Source organism: Chenopodium album, chromosome 17 (genome assembly GCF_948465745.1).
Source record: "Chenopodium album chromosome 17, dcCheAlbu1.1, whole genome shotgun sequence".
NCBI classification, from domain to species: Eukaryota; Viridiplantae; Streptophyta; class Magnoliopsida; order Caryophyllales; family Amaranthaceae; genus Chenopodium; species Chenopodium album.
In genome coordinates, this window is record NC_137850.1 from 6919968 (window position 1) to 6936725 (window position 16758).

The 16758-nt window shown below is 35.5% G+C and overlaps 2 protein-coding genes across 2 annotated transcripts; one reads left to right on the forward strand and one right to left on the reverse strand.

Annotated features, from left to right (window-relative positions):
• The first annotated feature begins 1693 nt into the window (after positions 1 to 1693).
• On the forward strand, positions 1694 to 5757 carry LOC145587528 (protein CNGC15b-like). The gene is made up of 6 exons (XM_081644266.1): positions 1694 to 3061; positions 3293 to 3505; positions 3807 to 4099; positions 4218 to 4329; positions 4471 to 4707; positions 4801 to 5757. Exons 1-6 carry the CDS (start codon positions 2468 to 2470, stop codon positions 5497 to 5499), a joined length of 2148 nt encoding a protein of 715 aa, XP_081500392.1. The 5' UTR covers positions 1694 to 2467; the 3' UTR covers positions 5500 to 5757.
• A 1944-nt stretch (positions 5758 to 7701) lies between these two features.
• On the reverse strand, positions 7702 to 12045 carry LOC145589457 (ruBisCO large subunit-binding protein subunit alpha-like). Its single transcript, XM_081646030.1, has 8 exons — positions 11858 to 12045; positions 11058 to 11238; positions 10685 to 10806; positions 10331 to 10538; positions 10090 to 10235; positions 9690 to 9996; positions 8740 to 9191; positions 7702 to 8191 (listed from the first exon to the last, which is right to left on the reverse strand). The coding sequence occupies exons 1-8, from the start codon at positions 11909 to 11911 to the stop codon at positions 7907 to 7909; spliced, it is 1755 nt and encodes a 584-aa protein (XP_081502156.1). The 5' UTR covers positions 11912 to 12045; the 3' UTR covers positions 7702 to 7906.
• Positions 12046 to 16758: the final 4713 nt, after the last annotated feature.

Consider the following 16758-nt stretch of genomic DNA (forward strand, 5'->3'; position numbering starts at 1 on the left):
TAACACCTACAATTTGCTGTTTTAGGAATTAGCACCTACAATTTTTTTTTTTTAAATTGAAATTTACCTTCTACATTTTATGAAAATGATAAAACTTCTCACCATTTTGAAAGATGGTGTCATGGTGGGGCCCGCAAACGGTCTTCTCTTCATTTTCCCTCCTTCCTCTTTCAATAGCGTTTCAAAATTCATTGTTCTTGTTTCGAAGCTCCAATGCAGTTACGAAAAAAGGTATGTCTGCTAAATTCATGTTCTGAACGACTTAAATTAGGAGTTTTTCAATTGATATAAGATTTAATCAATTTGGAAATTTGATTATGTTGTTGAAATCAATCAATTAGAATTAGGGTTTAATTAATTTTTTTTAGCTGTAATCAAATTGAAAACCTTAAACCCTAAATTCAATGCAATTGAAAACCCCTAAATTAATCCCAAACCCTAAACCATTAATTAAATTCCCAAATTTAAAACCCTAAACCGATAATTAAATTTTCAAAGTGAAAACCTTAAACCCTTTATTCAATTGAAAACCCCCAAATTAATAAGTACCTAAACCCAGTAATTAAGCAACCATACCTTTTTTCGTGGAATCATTATTGGAGTGGTGAAACAAGCAAGAATTACGACAATCTCACAAACATAATAGTTTGTGTTTTTGGATATACTTAAAAAATGCAATTAGAAATTAATAAATATGAATCACGGCATAAATTCAATTAAGTAGACAATACATGTCTATATAACTGTATATATTCAATCAATATGCAAACAACACATGTAGATTTAGAGGTGTGACCTCTATCTTCTGCTTTAATTTACAAGGTTTGTCCTTGTTTTTTTTTATTTGTGTTCCAATCGTTTCATTTTTTAGGCTAATTCGGATTTAGGGATCAGTTTTAAGTGATTAGGTTCCAGTCCCCTCTCAGTTATTGTTGCGGAGGATCGAACATGCATTCTTCTCTATCAAGTGCAGTCCTTTATTAGCTATGTATAATTCATTCATATAAAATTTCAATAACCATACGTGTTTTATCCAACATTTATAGAATATAATATTTGTACTATGGAGTACTTATTTTAAATAGATTGGGTTATGTCATGAACTTGATTGAACCAATAGCTAACCTTTGTACAACTTTGTTAAACATTGAAATGATTCCTAGCGTAACACTAAATTATCCACCCATCTTGGTGGATTCAATGCGCACGTTCATCATTAAATCAAATGCCCATCTCAAAACTGTACTTCATTTGTATGAAATAAATATATAATAAGAACCCACCATCCTTCTTACCCTAATCAAATAAATTAATAATACTCATTTGTTCTTAGTAAGACTTAGATACTGTTTACTTTTTAAAGTCTTTTGTTTGACTTTAGACTTTACTTACTCAAGAATCAAACACATGAAATCGTTGAACTAAAAATTTCCAAGTTGGTAGAAAAAAATAAAGAACCTTTTCATTAAACTTTAGTTTATGTGAGCTTCAATTCTTTTCAGTTCTCACATGACCCTTGTTGAAACAAAGTCTTCAACTCACATTATCTTGCTTTTGTATACTTGCTAACTCTACTTTTTATTTTTCAATCGGTATTGTCAATAGAAGGTTACTTTGTCGTATTATACCATCATATTTTCTCTATTCTTTATATTGTAAGAGTTATATTTTTAGAAAGATTTTTACAAGTATAAAGATTTTTACATATATTACGCGTTTTTTTTAAAAAAAATTTCCAACATCTCCTTCAGTGCTATTATAATGTAAACATCTAATATATGTTTACTATACATGTTTATGTTCTGTTTTGTGGGTGCTCTAATATATTTTTTTATTTAATTTTACATGTCTTCTCAATATTACAATATATTCTGAACCAAGATGTATTCACTTCGTTCCTGAAAGAAGGTTACGTTTGCTCATTCCTCTTTAATGATTACGTTTCAATTATTCTTAATTTTTTTTTGTCCACATTTTCCTTATATTATTATATTTTCTTCCAACTATCCCCATTTATCAAAATATTTATCTAATTCCAATGCAACTATTCTATTTATAAAAATATTTACCTAATCCCAATATAAGTATTTCTATTTTTAAAGTTAGTTTAATGTTTGATTCCTACTGTATGATTTTTTCTTATTAACCATGAAAAACCTACAAATGTAACCTTTGAAGTGAGTATTATAAAAAGCAAGTAAGTAATTTGTTATATAGACATATACAGTAGTATATAATAAAATATGATTTTAATTGTGTCCCTCTTTAAATCATCCTCTACAATTCCAGTTGTCATACTAATAAACCCGTGAAAAAAAAACAACGAAATAATATTGATCATATTCACACTTTTCTTTTCCTGTTTCTCTCACTTTTGCCATTACTTATGGAAACTCTGTTTATATAACAACTCATTTTTGACTTCCATTTTACACTATTCATCTGGCTATTAAACCACATAAAAACAATGGAGTATAACAAATCAAGATCTGTAAGGTTTCACGACGAAGTCGAAACAGCAACAGCATCATCAGCAGCAGCACCAGAAAACAGAGAAAACAGAACCAACTTAGTACAAGTAAAGCAGAAGTATACAATTGATGGAACTAAGATACCATCATCATCATCATCCCCATCATCGCCGTTATCGTTGAGAACCAAGATGCTTTCGAGAGTTTTCTCTGAAGATTACGAAAGGGTTAAGAGAAAGATACATGATCCTAGAGGAAAGACGATTAACAGATGGAATAAAGTGTTTCTTATAGCATGTTTGGTTTCGTTGTTCGTCGACCCGTTGTTTTTCTTCTTGCCTGCTGTAAAAGGAGACATCATGTGCATTGAGATTGAGATGAAGTTGGAGATTGCTCTTACTGTAATTCGAACAATGGCTGATGTTTTTTATGTTGTTCAGATTTATTTTAGATTTCGGACTGCGTATATTGCTCCGTCTTCTCGTGTTTTCGGGAGGGGTGAGCTTGTTGTCGATCCTAAGAAGATTGCTCTTGGATATCTTAAGAATTGGTTCTTCATTGAGCTCATTGCTGCTCTGCCTCTTCCTCAGGTTCACTTCCTTGTTTCGTAAATAATTTTCGAACATTTTAAAGCTTGGACAATATAATCGATACTAGAAATAGTATGTGTTCATGTTGTTAAGGGGTGACAACATTAACTTTTAGTACTTAATATAGCAAATATATAATTGAAATTTATAGCAAACATGGTTTTTGAATTTTCATTGATTGGTTTTCTTTTTTTTTTTTTTTTTTTTTTTTGTGTGAATGTTTTGGTTTAGGTGTTGATATGGGGAGTGATTCCGAACCTAAGTGGATCGATGATGATGAACACGAAAAATGTGTTACGGTTTATCCTGATTTTTCAGTACTTACCGCGATTGTTCTTGATATTTCCTTTATCGTCTCAAATTGTGAAGGCTACTGGTGTGGTTACTGAGACTGCTTGGGCTGGTGCTGCTTACAATCTCATGCTGTTCATAATGGCAAGCCATGTAAGTGTCTGACATAGTGACAGATTTCTGTATTCATTTTAATATATCTAATTTTGGTAGGGTGCAATTAAATATTAAGTCACTTTCTTTGCATAATAATTGGTGCTTCTGATTGTATTTTACTGTATTTTCTATTGTCTAACTAGGATTCTCTGAACTTCAATCATTTGACAGAACATAATGATATAGAGCAAAAATCTGATCATGATTATGAGATAATTTTGTTGTCTTGTTTTCATATATGTAAAATTACTTAACAAGTTAATTAAGCGAGTCAGTACAACCTTTCTGATTATTGTAGGTTTTAGGAGCTTGCTGGTATCTTCTGTCAATAGAGCGAGAAGAGGCGTGCTGGAAGCACGCTTGCAGCCTCGAGACTCAGATTTGTCTATACAAATTCTTTGATTGTAGGAGAGTTCAGGATGCAGGCAGAGAGAGTTGGTTTAAAATGAGCAATATAACAAAAGTATGTGATCCTGATAAAAACAGTTACACTTTCGGAATTTATGGTGAGGCCGTGACTACTGGGGTTACCTCTTCACCTTTCATCAACAAATATTTCTACTGTCTTTGGTGGGGTTTGAAAAATTTGAGGTAATACATTGGACAAAATATGTTAAGGCCAAATAATAGACATGCTTGTTTAAGCTTCTATAGCATATTGGCTTCTCAATTGTTAATGGTCTGATCAGTTTCGAATCATTATGTGCAGTTCCCTTGGGCAGGATCTTTCAACAAGCACATCTATTGGTGAAATAGTTTTCGCGATCATAGCTGCAACCCTCGGATTGGTCTTATTTGCCCTCCTTATTGGTAACATGCAGGTTAGCAACTTAGCACCCTGTCATAATAGGCCACTATGTCAGCTTAATACATTTGAGTTACGACTTTAGTGGCCTAGTATTTAGAAACGAATTTAGTACCTAAGTATTTAAGAGTGAATGTTTACATGTTCTGTAATTCAGACATATCTGCAATCAACTACAGTCCGGTTGGAAGAGTGGAGGATCAGGAGAACTGATACAGAGCAATGGATGCATCACAGGCAGCTACCCCCAGAGCTGAAGCAGTCTGTCAGGAGATATGATCAGTACAAATGGGTGGCTACAAGAGGGGTCGACGAGGAAGCTCTTCTTCAAGGCCTTCCCATGGATCTACGTAGGGATATAAAACGTCATCTCTGTCTTGATTTAGTCCGTCGGGTAAGTTTACAACAAACATTATTCAATATTCATAGTACACAGTAATAGAAAGTAATCACAGTGAAAAGGAATGACAAGCACTTCTAAGTACAGGTCCCATTATTTGATCAAATGGAAGAAAGGATGCTAGACGCAATATGTGAGAGGCTGAAGCCTGCCTTATGCACGGAAGGCACATTTCTTGTAAGGGAGGGAGACCCTGTGAACGAGATGCTCTTCATAATCCGAGGCCATTTGGATTCATACACAACGAATGGAGGCCGAACAGGCTTCTTCAACTCATGCAAAATTGGACCAGGTGACTTCTGTGGTGAGGAGCTCCTAACATGGGCTCTAGATCCCCGACCTAGTGTTATCCTTCCATCATCAACTCGAACAGTCAAGGCCATCTCAGAGGTGGAAGCCTTCGCTCTGAAAGCAGAAGACTTAAAATTTGTGGCTGCACAGTTCAGAAAGCTGCACAGTAAGCAACTGAGACACAAATTTCGATTCTACTCCCATCACTGGAGACTGTGGGCTGCCTGCTTTATACAGGCAGCATGGCGAAGACAGAAGAAACGACGACATAATGCTAGTGAGTGTAAAGCTCACGAAGACATGTTGACATATGAGCATGATCAAGGGCAGCTAAGTAGTGAAGATTATGATGTCAGTGGATCAGGGTACTCTTTGTATGCTAAGCGATTAGCATCAAGTAAAAGGAAGGCCGGTAACAAGCACTCGAGTATGGATTCGAGTATTGGTGCATTGCAGAAGCCAGCTGAACCTGATTTCTCCGTTGATGAGGACTAAACATGCATGTATTGAGCTGTTTGTACATTATCCATTGCTTCTCATTAACACTTTATTCTTCTTATCTACCATTAATTATATGTAGCAATTAGCTTAATTAGTTACAAAATCTAGCTAGCAAGAAAGTTGTACAAGAATTATTGTACTTTCAAAAAGAATGATACACCACACTATGGTGTGGACTAATTCATCTATAAACTAATGCACAAAAGGTCAAAAGTAAATTTGGTACTATAATGTAATGGTGATATTACAAATATATACTGTCTATCCAAACTTTTTTCCACGTGTGCACAATAAATGTCAACTATCTTAGCTGGTTAAAGTGTCACAGGTATTATCTACCGCCAAAAAAACGTACACCGTGAGCGGGATTTGATCTCCTTGGACTTCTAATACGTTGAACAGACAATCCCTTAATAAAAAAAAGGTGATGAAGTTGATGAGCATAGCATTGACTGGCAAATAGCTGTATTTTAAATGAAAGGCATGATATATGGGTACTAGTACTACGGACAGGGTTGACATCACAAGAAGATGGGGTGAGATGTTATGCTTTAAAATAAGTTGCTAAGTTTGCAAGTAATTAATGAGTCATTGAAACTCAGGTTATTGGAGGGAGCACTTCATTTAATACCACACCAGATTGGTCGGCACTCCCCGTTTATGATGCAGTGCCATCTTTCCCCACTTGACAATGATACATTATATTACGGAATACATATTATCGGATCACTTAACTAATTTTTCTCATTCCATTTTATCCATTTTTAAAAAAATGTGGTCATGCTAACTGTAACTTTTTTTATAATCATTGCCATTTTAATCAGTTAAAACCAATATTAATTGCCAAAGGAATCATTCTATTCCATGTAAATCAAATTTTAATAGTGAATTATACTATTATAGTGCATAATTGAAACATTTATGTTTAAATGTGTGTATTAAAAACCATATAAAAAGACAAATGAGATTAAAAAAGAAATTAGAAATAAGATAATCATACTTAAATACTCTCTCCGTCCCTTTATTAAATGCATATTTTTAGCATTTATTACTCATATAATAAAGAGAAGTAATCATCTAATTAAGGGACGAAGGAAGTATCAACTAACGAAAACCTTATCCTTAGAAGGCATGAAGGCCATATGACCAAGCTTTAAAACAAAAGTATATGTCCCTAAAATTACGTTTTAATATGCGCTTTACCCCATAGAAGATGAGTCAAAAAGTGAAGAAAACTAAAATAACACATACAGATTAATTAAGAAAGCACATTAAATACAACTGCAATAAAAGATTCACATTATGATTAAAGAAAAACATATACGACTTGTGAACCAATTGACCAAAAAGGGAACAAAAGAATCTAAAATCTAAAGTCTAAAATACTCTAGATGTTGCGAATACTCCGTAGCATATTAAGAGGCTTTGCAATAAAGATGATGATTAAAAAAACCAATTATTGTTGGTGTAGTGATGATTGGGACTACACTTAATAAGGAGGATTCATGTTCGATTTCTTACAACAATAATTGGAAGGGGACTGAAACCTAACTATCTAGAACTGATTCCGGAATTCGAATTAGCCCAAAGTGTGAATCAGGTGAAACATTAAAATAAAAAAATAAAAATAATATACTCCCTCCATCCCCAAAACTTCGACCCTTTTAGGTTGATTTTGCGGTTATTAAGAAACTTAAATAAAAATAGATAAAAATATATTGGAAAAGATAAATTTACATTGGATTTGTAAAAAAAAAAAAATAGAGAGATAAAGTATTAAAAATACATAAAAAGAAAACAAAATTTTATATGGAAAAACTAATTTTACACAAATATTATTGTAAATTGATGGATATTTTAATACAAATGAATCGATCATTTTAGGATTAAAATTAGGCCAAAAGGGTCAAAGTTTTGGGGACGAAGAGAGCAGTAGAGTAGATTAGTAGTAACAGACAAGACACTTGTCGTAAAGTAAAAGCTTATAAATTACGGAGTACAAAATAGGAAGTAAATACGAACAAAACATATAGGAAGTGGGATCCCCTCGTGGTAATAAATTTACGGAGTAACATCTGTATCTTTCGATTCATACGAAATTTAAAACAATAGTTCAGAAAGTCTAATTACTTCAGCTATTTGGAGTGTGTTCCATCAAAAGTTAAGAAACAGAATTGTAACAAAAGTTAAAACCGATTTATGTACTGCCAAAATCATTTCCCATTATAGTAACTGAAGAATGAACACAGTGTAGGTTCGACGTGCAATACTACTTCAAAATCAACGATCAATTTACTCTTTCCATCAATAATTTTACTCAATACAAAACTTTGATACACTTCACTACCAAAACAAGATCTGGATTATTAGTCCTACCTTTAGTAGCCTATCATACCCTAGCTTATATGGTCATTCCGGGTTGGGCTGCAGCTGCAGCTTTAGCATTTGGCTTCTCCACGACAATAGCCTGAGTAGTCAATACCATTCCTGCAACAGAGGCAGCATTTTGCAAACCACATCTTGTCACCTTAGCCGGGTCAATTACACCAGCCTCTACTAAGTTCTCATATGTGTCGGTCATTGCGTTGTAACCAACCTCCCATTCACTTGCCATCACCTTCTCTACAACCACCTCACCTTCAACCCCGGCATTGTAGGCAATTAGAGATGCTGGTGACACAAGTGCCTGCATCAATTCGCCAAAACATAAGATTTAACAGAAAACGCAACAGAGAGAGTAGCTTATCTACAAAGCAAATTGAGAGCTTCTAATGATCTTTTATAGTAGTATGTCGTAGCAATAAACAATTGGGTCATTTTTGGAATGAGAAAGTTCCCAGTCCCTGACAATATTTTACAGACATGTGAGAGACTACTTAGCACTACTAAGATGGAACTCCCAGATATGTGCAGATACACCGAGAGATTTAAGCTTTGTTCTTTAATCCAAAATTTATTTACTTCAAAAATTTGCTGATCTTAAGTTAGTTCTTATATAATGCTATATGAAACTTATCTAAAGTTATCTTTTGTATAAACTCATATTACTACAACTTCACTAATTTTCCAACGTAAAAAGAACAAGGCCTAAATATTTTCCTGTCATACAAACTTGCAAAAAGCATATATTGACAGGGTGCTAAGGCATAGCTGAGAGTTCCAGAAAGTTTACTCCATATCTTATAAATTGATTGCAGACTAAAGAGAATCAGATATTAAAAGAAAAGGTTTTACCTTCTGCACAATGTCAGCACCCAAACGCTCATCAGGGTCCTCCAGTCTCTCCTTAATAGAAGGCACACATGTTGAAAGATGAACAAGAGCAGCACCGCCACCAGGAACAATGCCTTCCTCTATAGCAGCAAAAGTTGCATTCTTTGCATCCTCAATTCGCAACTTACGGTCTTCAAGCTCAGTTTCTGTGGCTGCACCAACTTTTATAACAGCAACACCTCCAGACAGTTTTGCAATTCTCTCCGCAAGCTTCTCAGAATCATAAACAGAATCAGTCTCAAACAATTCTTTCTTAAGCTGTGCTATCCTAGCCTGAAGTTCATCTTTAGATGCAGCATCAGCAATGAGGGTGGTGGAATCCTTGGTTATTGTCACCTTCCTTGCCAATCCAAGCTGCTCAACAGATGTACTCTCAACTGCCAATCCCAAATCACTAGCCATGAACTCCGCACCTGAATTACAGAAGTTACACATTATTACCCACATGACTATAGCTAGACAAGCAATGGAAGTAGTTACATACTTCAAAAGGCAAGAATTATCTAGAATAATTCTGTCAATAGGACCTCTAAAATCAAATATTTGATCATGAACTCGGAAGTACCATCTCTGTTTCTTATTATTTGCAACAAGGAGTTTTTTTCTGTCACAAATAATACCCCTTTGTTACAAATATTAAGAAACAGAGGTCATATATATGAATCAATCCCAAAGAACCAACGATAAAATATCAGCAATCATGATACAACCACATTTAAAAAAAAGTGTGAACAAAACCCTAAACCCGCAAAAATCAAACTACTTCTAGAAGATATAGTTATCAATATAGTTGGTTATTTGATTGATTCATCAAATGGCTCAAAACTTCATTTTTTGCCTTTGAGCTTACCATTTACAATTGCAAAATCACACATTTTCCACAGTATAATGCACAGAAAACAATCCAATACCTGTCAAGATAGCAATATCTTGAAGCATAGCCTTTCTCCTCTCTCCAAATCCTGGTGCCTTGATGGCAGCAACATTGATAATACCCCGAAGCTTGTTTACAACTAGAGTGGCCAATGCTTCTCCAGTAATATCCTCAGCAATAATAAGCAAAGGTGCTCTCATTTGAGTGGTCTTTTCCAATAATGGGATAATATCTTTAATTGCAGATATCTTCTGGTCAGTTATCAAGACTCTAGCATTTTCAAATTCAACAATTGATTTTTCAGGATTGGTAACAAATTGTGGAGATATATACCCTCTATCAATCTGCAATACAAGGAACAACCCACATTATATGAGGACCATTTAGTACAAACTCACATTACAAGCACATTAATTGCTAGTATACAAGCCACAAACCTCCATTCCTTCTTCCACTTCGACAGTTGTCTCAAAGGAAGATGACGACTCAATGGATAAAACACCATCTGGGCCAACTTTGTCAATAGCGTCAGCAATCATGGTTCCGATCAATTCATCATTTCCAGCAGAAATAGTGGCAATAGCTGAAAACAAATGCATGATCAAATACCATAAAAATGCTTTTACACTTCATAATAACTCAACACCAATCTAGCAGTAATCAGAAAAAAAGTAGTACCTTTGATATCCTCACGGCCATTGACTGGCCTGGCTCTCTTTTCAAGTTCCTCTATTAATCCTTGGATAGTTTTATCAATTCCTCTTTTCAAAGACACAGGGTTAGCACCTGAGGTAACACTGAGCAGACCTTGTCTGATAAACTCGCGTGCAAGAACTGAAGCAGTTGTAGTTCCATCACCAGCTGAGTCATTTGTTTTACTAGCAACCTATATCACCAACGCTATCATATCACATATAGAAACTATTAACCGTGACAACAAAGTTTAAAACTCTAAATTCTTATCCTCCAAGACAAGCGTAGCGCTCCTTAAATGAAACAACAGTCATACACTTATACATGGAAAATCCATACCTCCCTAATCAAGGCAGCACCAGCATTCTCCATAGGATCAGCCAGCTCAATAGCTCGAGCAATAGTAACTCCATCATTAACTACCCTTGGGTTACCGAATTCATCCAAAACAACATTTCTCCCTGCAAAAAGAAATTCAATCATATGCCATTATACAGCATTAAAAACAGCAACTCAGCCAGAAAAATCCAGTAAAAAGAAAGCATCAACATATAGTGTCAGGAGTTACACATGATAAACATGCTTAATTAATACTTCGTATAAAGTTATCAGTGTTTAATTGAAAATTCCAAGCAAGTAACGGTGGTACTACTTTTCCTAGGCAAACATATGTCAAATTTACACATTTTTGTCTTCCGGGATTATAAGATACCTCTTGGACCAAGGGTAAGTCCAACAGCATCAGCAAGTTTATCAATGCCAGCCTGAAGGGCTGCCCTGGAATCTTGGTCAAAGGCAATTTGCTTCGCAGAAGCTCTCACGACAAGCCGCCTGCTTGATGGTTTGTAATGCACCTTCTGCGCCCGCTGAGGAATTGCTTTCCTCAAGCTTCCCTAAATCCATGGTACAGGTCATATAACAAACACATTAAGGCAAATATAGCTTTCCACTAAGAGAGAACAACACAAACAAAAAATTCATTATTCCTTATCCTTCAAACTTATGCATAACCCAGGAAATGTTTTCTTATCACATTCGAAAATCGAAAACATGTCAAATTCACAATCAATTACTAATATGGAAAGTAACGAATACGCAAATCTAAACAGTGGCAGCAAAACAACTAAAACCCACGAATCATTAACAGAATAAGCAACCCAATTCATCAATTCAAAAATTCAATCCAATCACATTCAGATAGCTGTAATTACACCAAAATTCTAGCCAGAAAAACCCACATAATATTAACAATTTCAAGCATTATTAATTAATCTATACAGCTTCAAAGCTAAATTAGCATAACATAAAACCCCACAAGTTTGCTGAAAATGAAAGACTAAGAAAACAAACTAACAAAAGACTAATCCAATTCCCAAATATAAAAAAAAAACTTCAAAACCCAATCTAAAAACATAAACATGGAAATTAATCAATGACACAAAAACAATACAATAATACCCAATTGTTAATCAAAGAAAGAGTAAAAATGAGGAGATAGAAAAAGATGAATACCTTTCCGGGTGTGGAAAGAATGGAAGTGGTTGAGATAGCATTAGCAGAAGCCATTGTTTATAGAAAGCAGAGCAGATTATCGAAGAGAAGAGGAGAGAGAAAGAGAGAAGATGGTGAATGAAATGGGGTAGTGAAGTGAGGATAAGGAGCAAAGGCTAAAAACTGATAGGGTGAGTGAGGGTTTGTGTAGGTTAGGGCTTTAATTCAAGTGAGAGAGAAACAAAGATAGAGAGAGGTGTTCGAGAACTTTCCACTACTTCCAGAACTGTTGAGAGTCTTTGATAACTTTTTCATTAGAAATACCTAGGTTAGCACCCGTGCGATTCACGATTTATATAAAGCCTATTTTTAATTTGTATATTTTAAAAATAAATCTCTACTATACATGAATATAAATAAGAGTTACGCATAATTTGTAATTTTAAATTTTTGTATTTTCATCAAAATTATGATATAGTATATGGTCATTTATTAGTATGCTATTTAAAATTGTTTTAATTTCCTACGATAAATTGATAGATGTTAGTTGTAATGCTGAAACTTCTAATATTTAAAATTTCAAAAATGTTAAATATGATAGCTCTATAAAAAATAAAAAAAATAAAAAAATTTGACATCATCATTGCATTTAGGCGGTAAAATTTTTATTGAGAGAGCGACATGTGGGTAGTAGTGACGTCTGCATCTTCTGTTTTAGTAATATTAATAGATAGATAGATAGATTTGTTTATTCACCATATAGACATGAAAATTTTTAAATTGATCATATAAAAAATTGTTCAAATGCTCAAGTGACTAACAGTCATCAACTCTGTTAGTCGTTAAGGTTAATTATGCCACGTGACTCATTCTAATTGGTTAATATTTATTATTATTATTATAATTATTATTATTATTATTATTATTATTATTATTTTAATCAAACAAAAAAAATTAAAAAATAAAAAAATCTAAAAATTTTATTTTTATTTTTCAAATCCATTTCAAATTGAAATTAATACAAAAATTCATTTTGACAATTTTCGCCCAGCCCCCTCCCCTCACCCTGTTGGCATCGCCCCTCCATCTCCTTATCCCATGTCGTCGTCGTCCCCCCACCCTTCACAGAACCACCACCCTAAACCACCCCCCCCAAACTCAAAAAACACATCCCTACCCTCACGCTAGCGCCCAATCCCCCTACCATATCCACCACTCCCTCCCGAAAATTCTTAAACCCCAAAATCGAAACCCTAGATTTTAGTTTTAGGGTTTCGAGGTGGTTTAAGGGAAAAGGAGGAGGGGACGACGTGCAACGCCGATCGCAGGGGAAGTGGGTAGGCTAGGTTAGGGTCGGCGTCAGAGATGGGAGGGGGGTTGGGCACTAGCCAAGGGAGAGAGAAAAATCGAGATGGTGGCTTAAGGGGAGGTTTCAACGGAAGGGGATAAAGGGAGGGAGAGGCGCAACTGACGCCAAGTAGGGGGGGCTTTGACCGCCGACCAAGGGACGCTGGGCTTGGGGGTGGTGGGTAGGAATGGTGGCTAGGTTTGGGCAATTTTTTATATTTATAATTTTTAATAATTAATTTAATAAATTTAAAAATCTAGGAACCAACCACGTGATGCCACGTGACACAATTACCCCTTAATGCCTAATGAAGTTGACGTCCGCTAGTTATTTGAGCATTTGGCAACGTTTTTGTTAAAATCGGGGGTATATGGTGAATTTGAAAATTTCCATGGGGTATATGGTGAATTTGAAAATTTCCATGGGTATATAGTGAATAAATGAATAACTCAGGAGTATATGGTGAAAAACCCGTATTTTCGCAGAATTAGAATTAGATTTTACTAAATTGAAATTATTTTTGTTGAATTGAAATAATTTCTACTGAACTGAAATAAATATTACTGAAATGAACTTATTTTTAATAAACTAAAATTACCTTTACTGGATATGTATTTTATTTTAAGTTGAAGAGAACATGACCTTAATCATGTGTAATTTACTTTAATACTTCCTTCATCTTTTTTAAGTGTTATTGTCAGTTGATCAACATGTTTTAATATACTTAGTTGTTGAATGACACGTAATACGCTACACCCCTTGTTTGGGGCAAAATTATCCCAAAACGTGGGCCAATCCCCCCTAGTGACATGTGGCCCAATCTCGGGGCGACACGTGTTACTATAGGAAGATACCACGTATGCAAACCCTACTAAGAGCACCTAAAAAAGAGAGAAAAAGGGGCCTCCTTACATCAGGAGGCCCAAATCCCGAGAAAGCCGCAAAACGGCGCCCCCCAAGGACACGTGTCTATGCCTGATTATGTCGCCAATCAGAAAACGTCATTCTAGGGTACTAACCCTAAAAATCTCAGATCCCCACCCCTATAAATACCCCAATCATTTATGATGGGAGGGGTGGATTATGACATGACATTCAATAGAGCATTAAAAACAACTCCAACTTCTCTCTACTTTCTCTCTCTAGCTTTTCCGATTTCAGGTTACTAACTTAATCGTTGGAGGCGAATATTCCGTCACCGGAATATTCGTGTTTTGCAGGTGTCTGGGCCGTTTGCCAGAGCAACGTGACCAGTGTCCCATGGGAAATCACAAACGCACCCGAAACATTTGGCGCCATATGTGGGGATACTCGTCCGTTATGGCAATAGATGGTTAGACACCGAACACGGGTCCTGGTCCTGGTGAGGACGGACATGTAGAGGATATAGTTGCAACAATCAATTCTAGTGATCCTCTAACCGCCTCATTTCATGAGGCCGAGGATCCTTTAGTGACTGCTGGTTCACTTAAGCTCGCCTTGAGCAAGCTCCGAAGGGAGCCTGAGGGTAAGATGCCTTCTTCCTCTAGGCAGCCGCCCAAGAGAGGAGGAGAGGGCACTCAAAAGAAGACCCAGAGTAAGGCGACCGATGTCGAAGATGCTGGAAACACCCTGTAGGCGTCATTCGAAGTGCGCCTACGTTAAGCATGTCTGAATATGCTTGGCACTTATAGGAAGTGGGAATTGACGTATACGATTAGGGACAAATAAAGTAGGGAGCCTCCAACAATTTTTTAAGGAACTTGTAAACCGTTCACGGATCATAAAAGGCAACCACGAATAAAGGGACAACGGTAGACAACAACGATTGACCCGTGAAGGTTACACCCCATTCATAATCCATGAGATTACTAACTCCATATGGTTCGGAACCACGAAAGGAGGATCGGGGATGATGGTACGAAGTGAGTCATGGAGTCACATTCGCCCGTATTGGCCTCTACTCGATTCTTATGGTGAAAAGTGATTCCTGCGATCTCAAAGGCGTACAAACAAAATATTCAATTCGCTCCAAACTATTATGCTGAATTGGTTGAATATTAATGCAACATATAATTCTAAAATATTGTGATCACTTCGATTAAATAACAAGATTCAAAAGGAACCTAAACCGGTCGTCCAAATTATCTTATAGTCGTGATTTTCAATTACATATTCCCTTTAAACATGTAATAAAATGATCATAAAAAAATATAATAGAATCAACATCAACATTAGAAGCAATTCAACAATAAATTGTTAATCAAATCAAATAATTAAACCTAATCATGATACTAGCAATATTAAAATAAAGTAAGTAATTAAATTAATTAATTACTCACATTTCGCACGCTCCGTTAAATTGCTTTCACGCCTTGGTTTAAGGACAGAACCTCGGGTCAAGTATGGACTCCTTGGAGTGCTTAGGGGAAGTATTATGGAAGAATAGCGATGCTAGTGTTTAGGCTAAAGAGGAGAAGAAAATTGACAGGCTAAAGTCGTATCATCTAATCAAAAGTATTACCTAAGTCCTCTAACTAATGTAGATAGGGAAGTAGGGTCGAATCCACAGGGAAACAAGTCTTTCTATTCCTACTTATTTATTATAATCTAAGCTATCAAGTAACCAAAATTGTTGTTATTAAAAGGAATTATACTACGGAGATTAAGATTAGGGAGAAATCAATTAATAAAAGGGCTAGGGTTACAGGTTCACCAATAATTAATATTTCGAGATAAAACAAAACAATCAATAATTAACATTGCACATATAACATGATTAACAGGCTCTCACAATTTATTAATCAATATAGATCTAACAGGCTCTCACAATTTACTAGATTTAAGTTCCTATTGAAAATAGCCTTAATATCAAATTAACATCTGCTCGATTCATCAATTCAATATTGCTATACTAGTACAAGCAAATCACATCTGCTCGATTCATAATCTGGTTGTAAAGCGTTAAAACAATTCAATAAGAAATTATCATGCAATATCAATAATCAATAATAACAAATTATCCCTTCATATTAATTATGGATCCCCCAAAACCCTAGAATTAAACTACTCACACATAATTAAATCTAAACTAGCAATTAAAGGAGACATGATTAAGATCAAAGTAAAGAAAATAAGTAATAAAGGAGAGAAGAGATAATACCAAAAGAAGGAAGTATGAAATTGCATAAACCAAGAGTTTAGAGAGAAACAAGAGAGAGAGAAATCTAAGGGTTTAATTAAGAGGAGAGAGAGAAAAGTTAGAGAGAGAAAGAGAGTAAGAAGGAGTCAAAAGAAGTAAAAGAGAGAGTACTAAACTCGCTTAACAAAAGTGTATTTATACTAAGCTAACAAATCTTAAGCTTAAACGAAGTAAATCCGACGCTTAAACTCTTCTAGAAACACGCGCCCGATCGGGCGAGGCACCGCCCGATCGGGCCCGCCTTTTTCTTCATGGGCGCTTCTCTCGCGCTCGGTCGGACTCGAGCTCGGGCGAGGGATGCTGCTATTCTTGTTCTTCCGCCCTGCCCGGTCGGGCGCACCTCCGGGCGAGGTGGCTGACCGGGCCATGACTCTTTGGGCGACTTGGACTTCT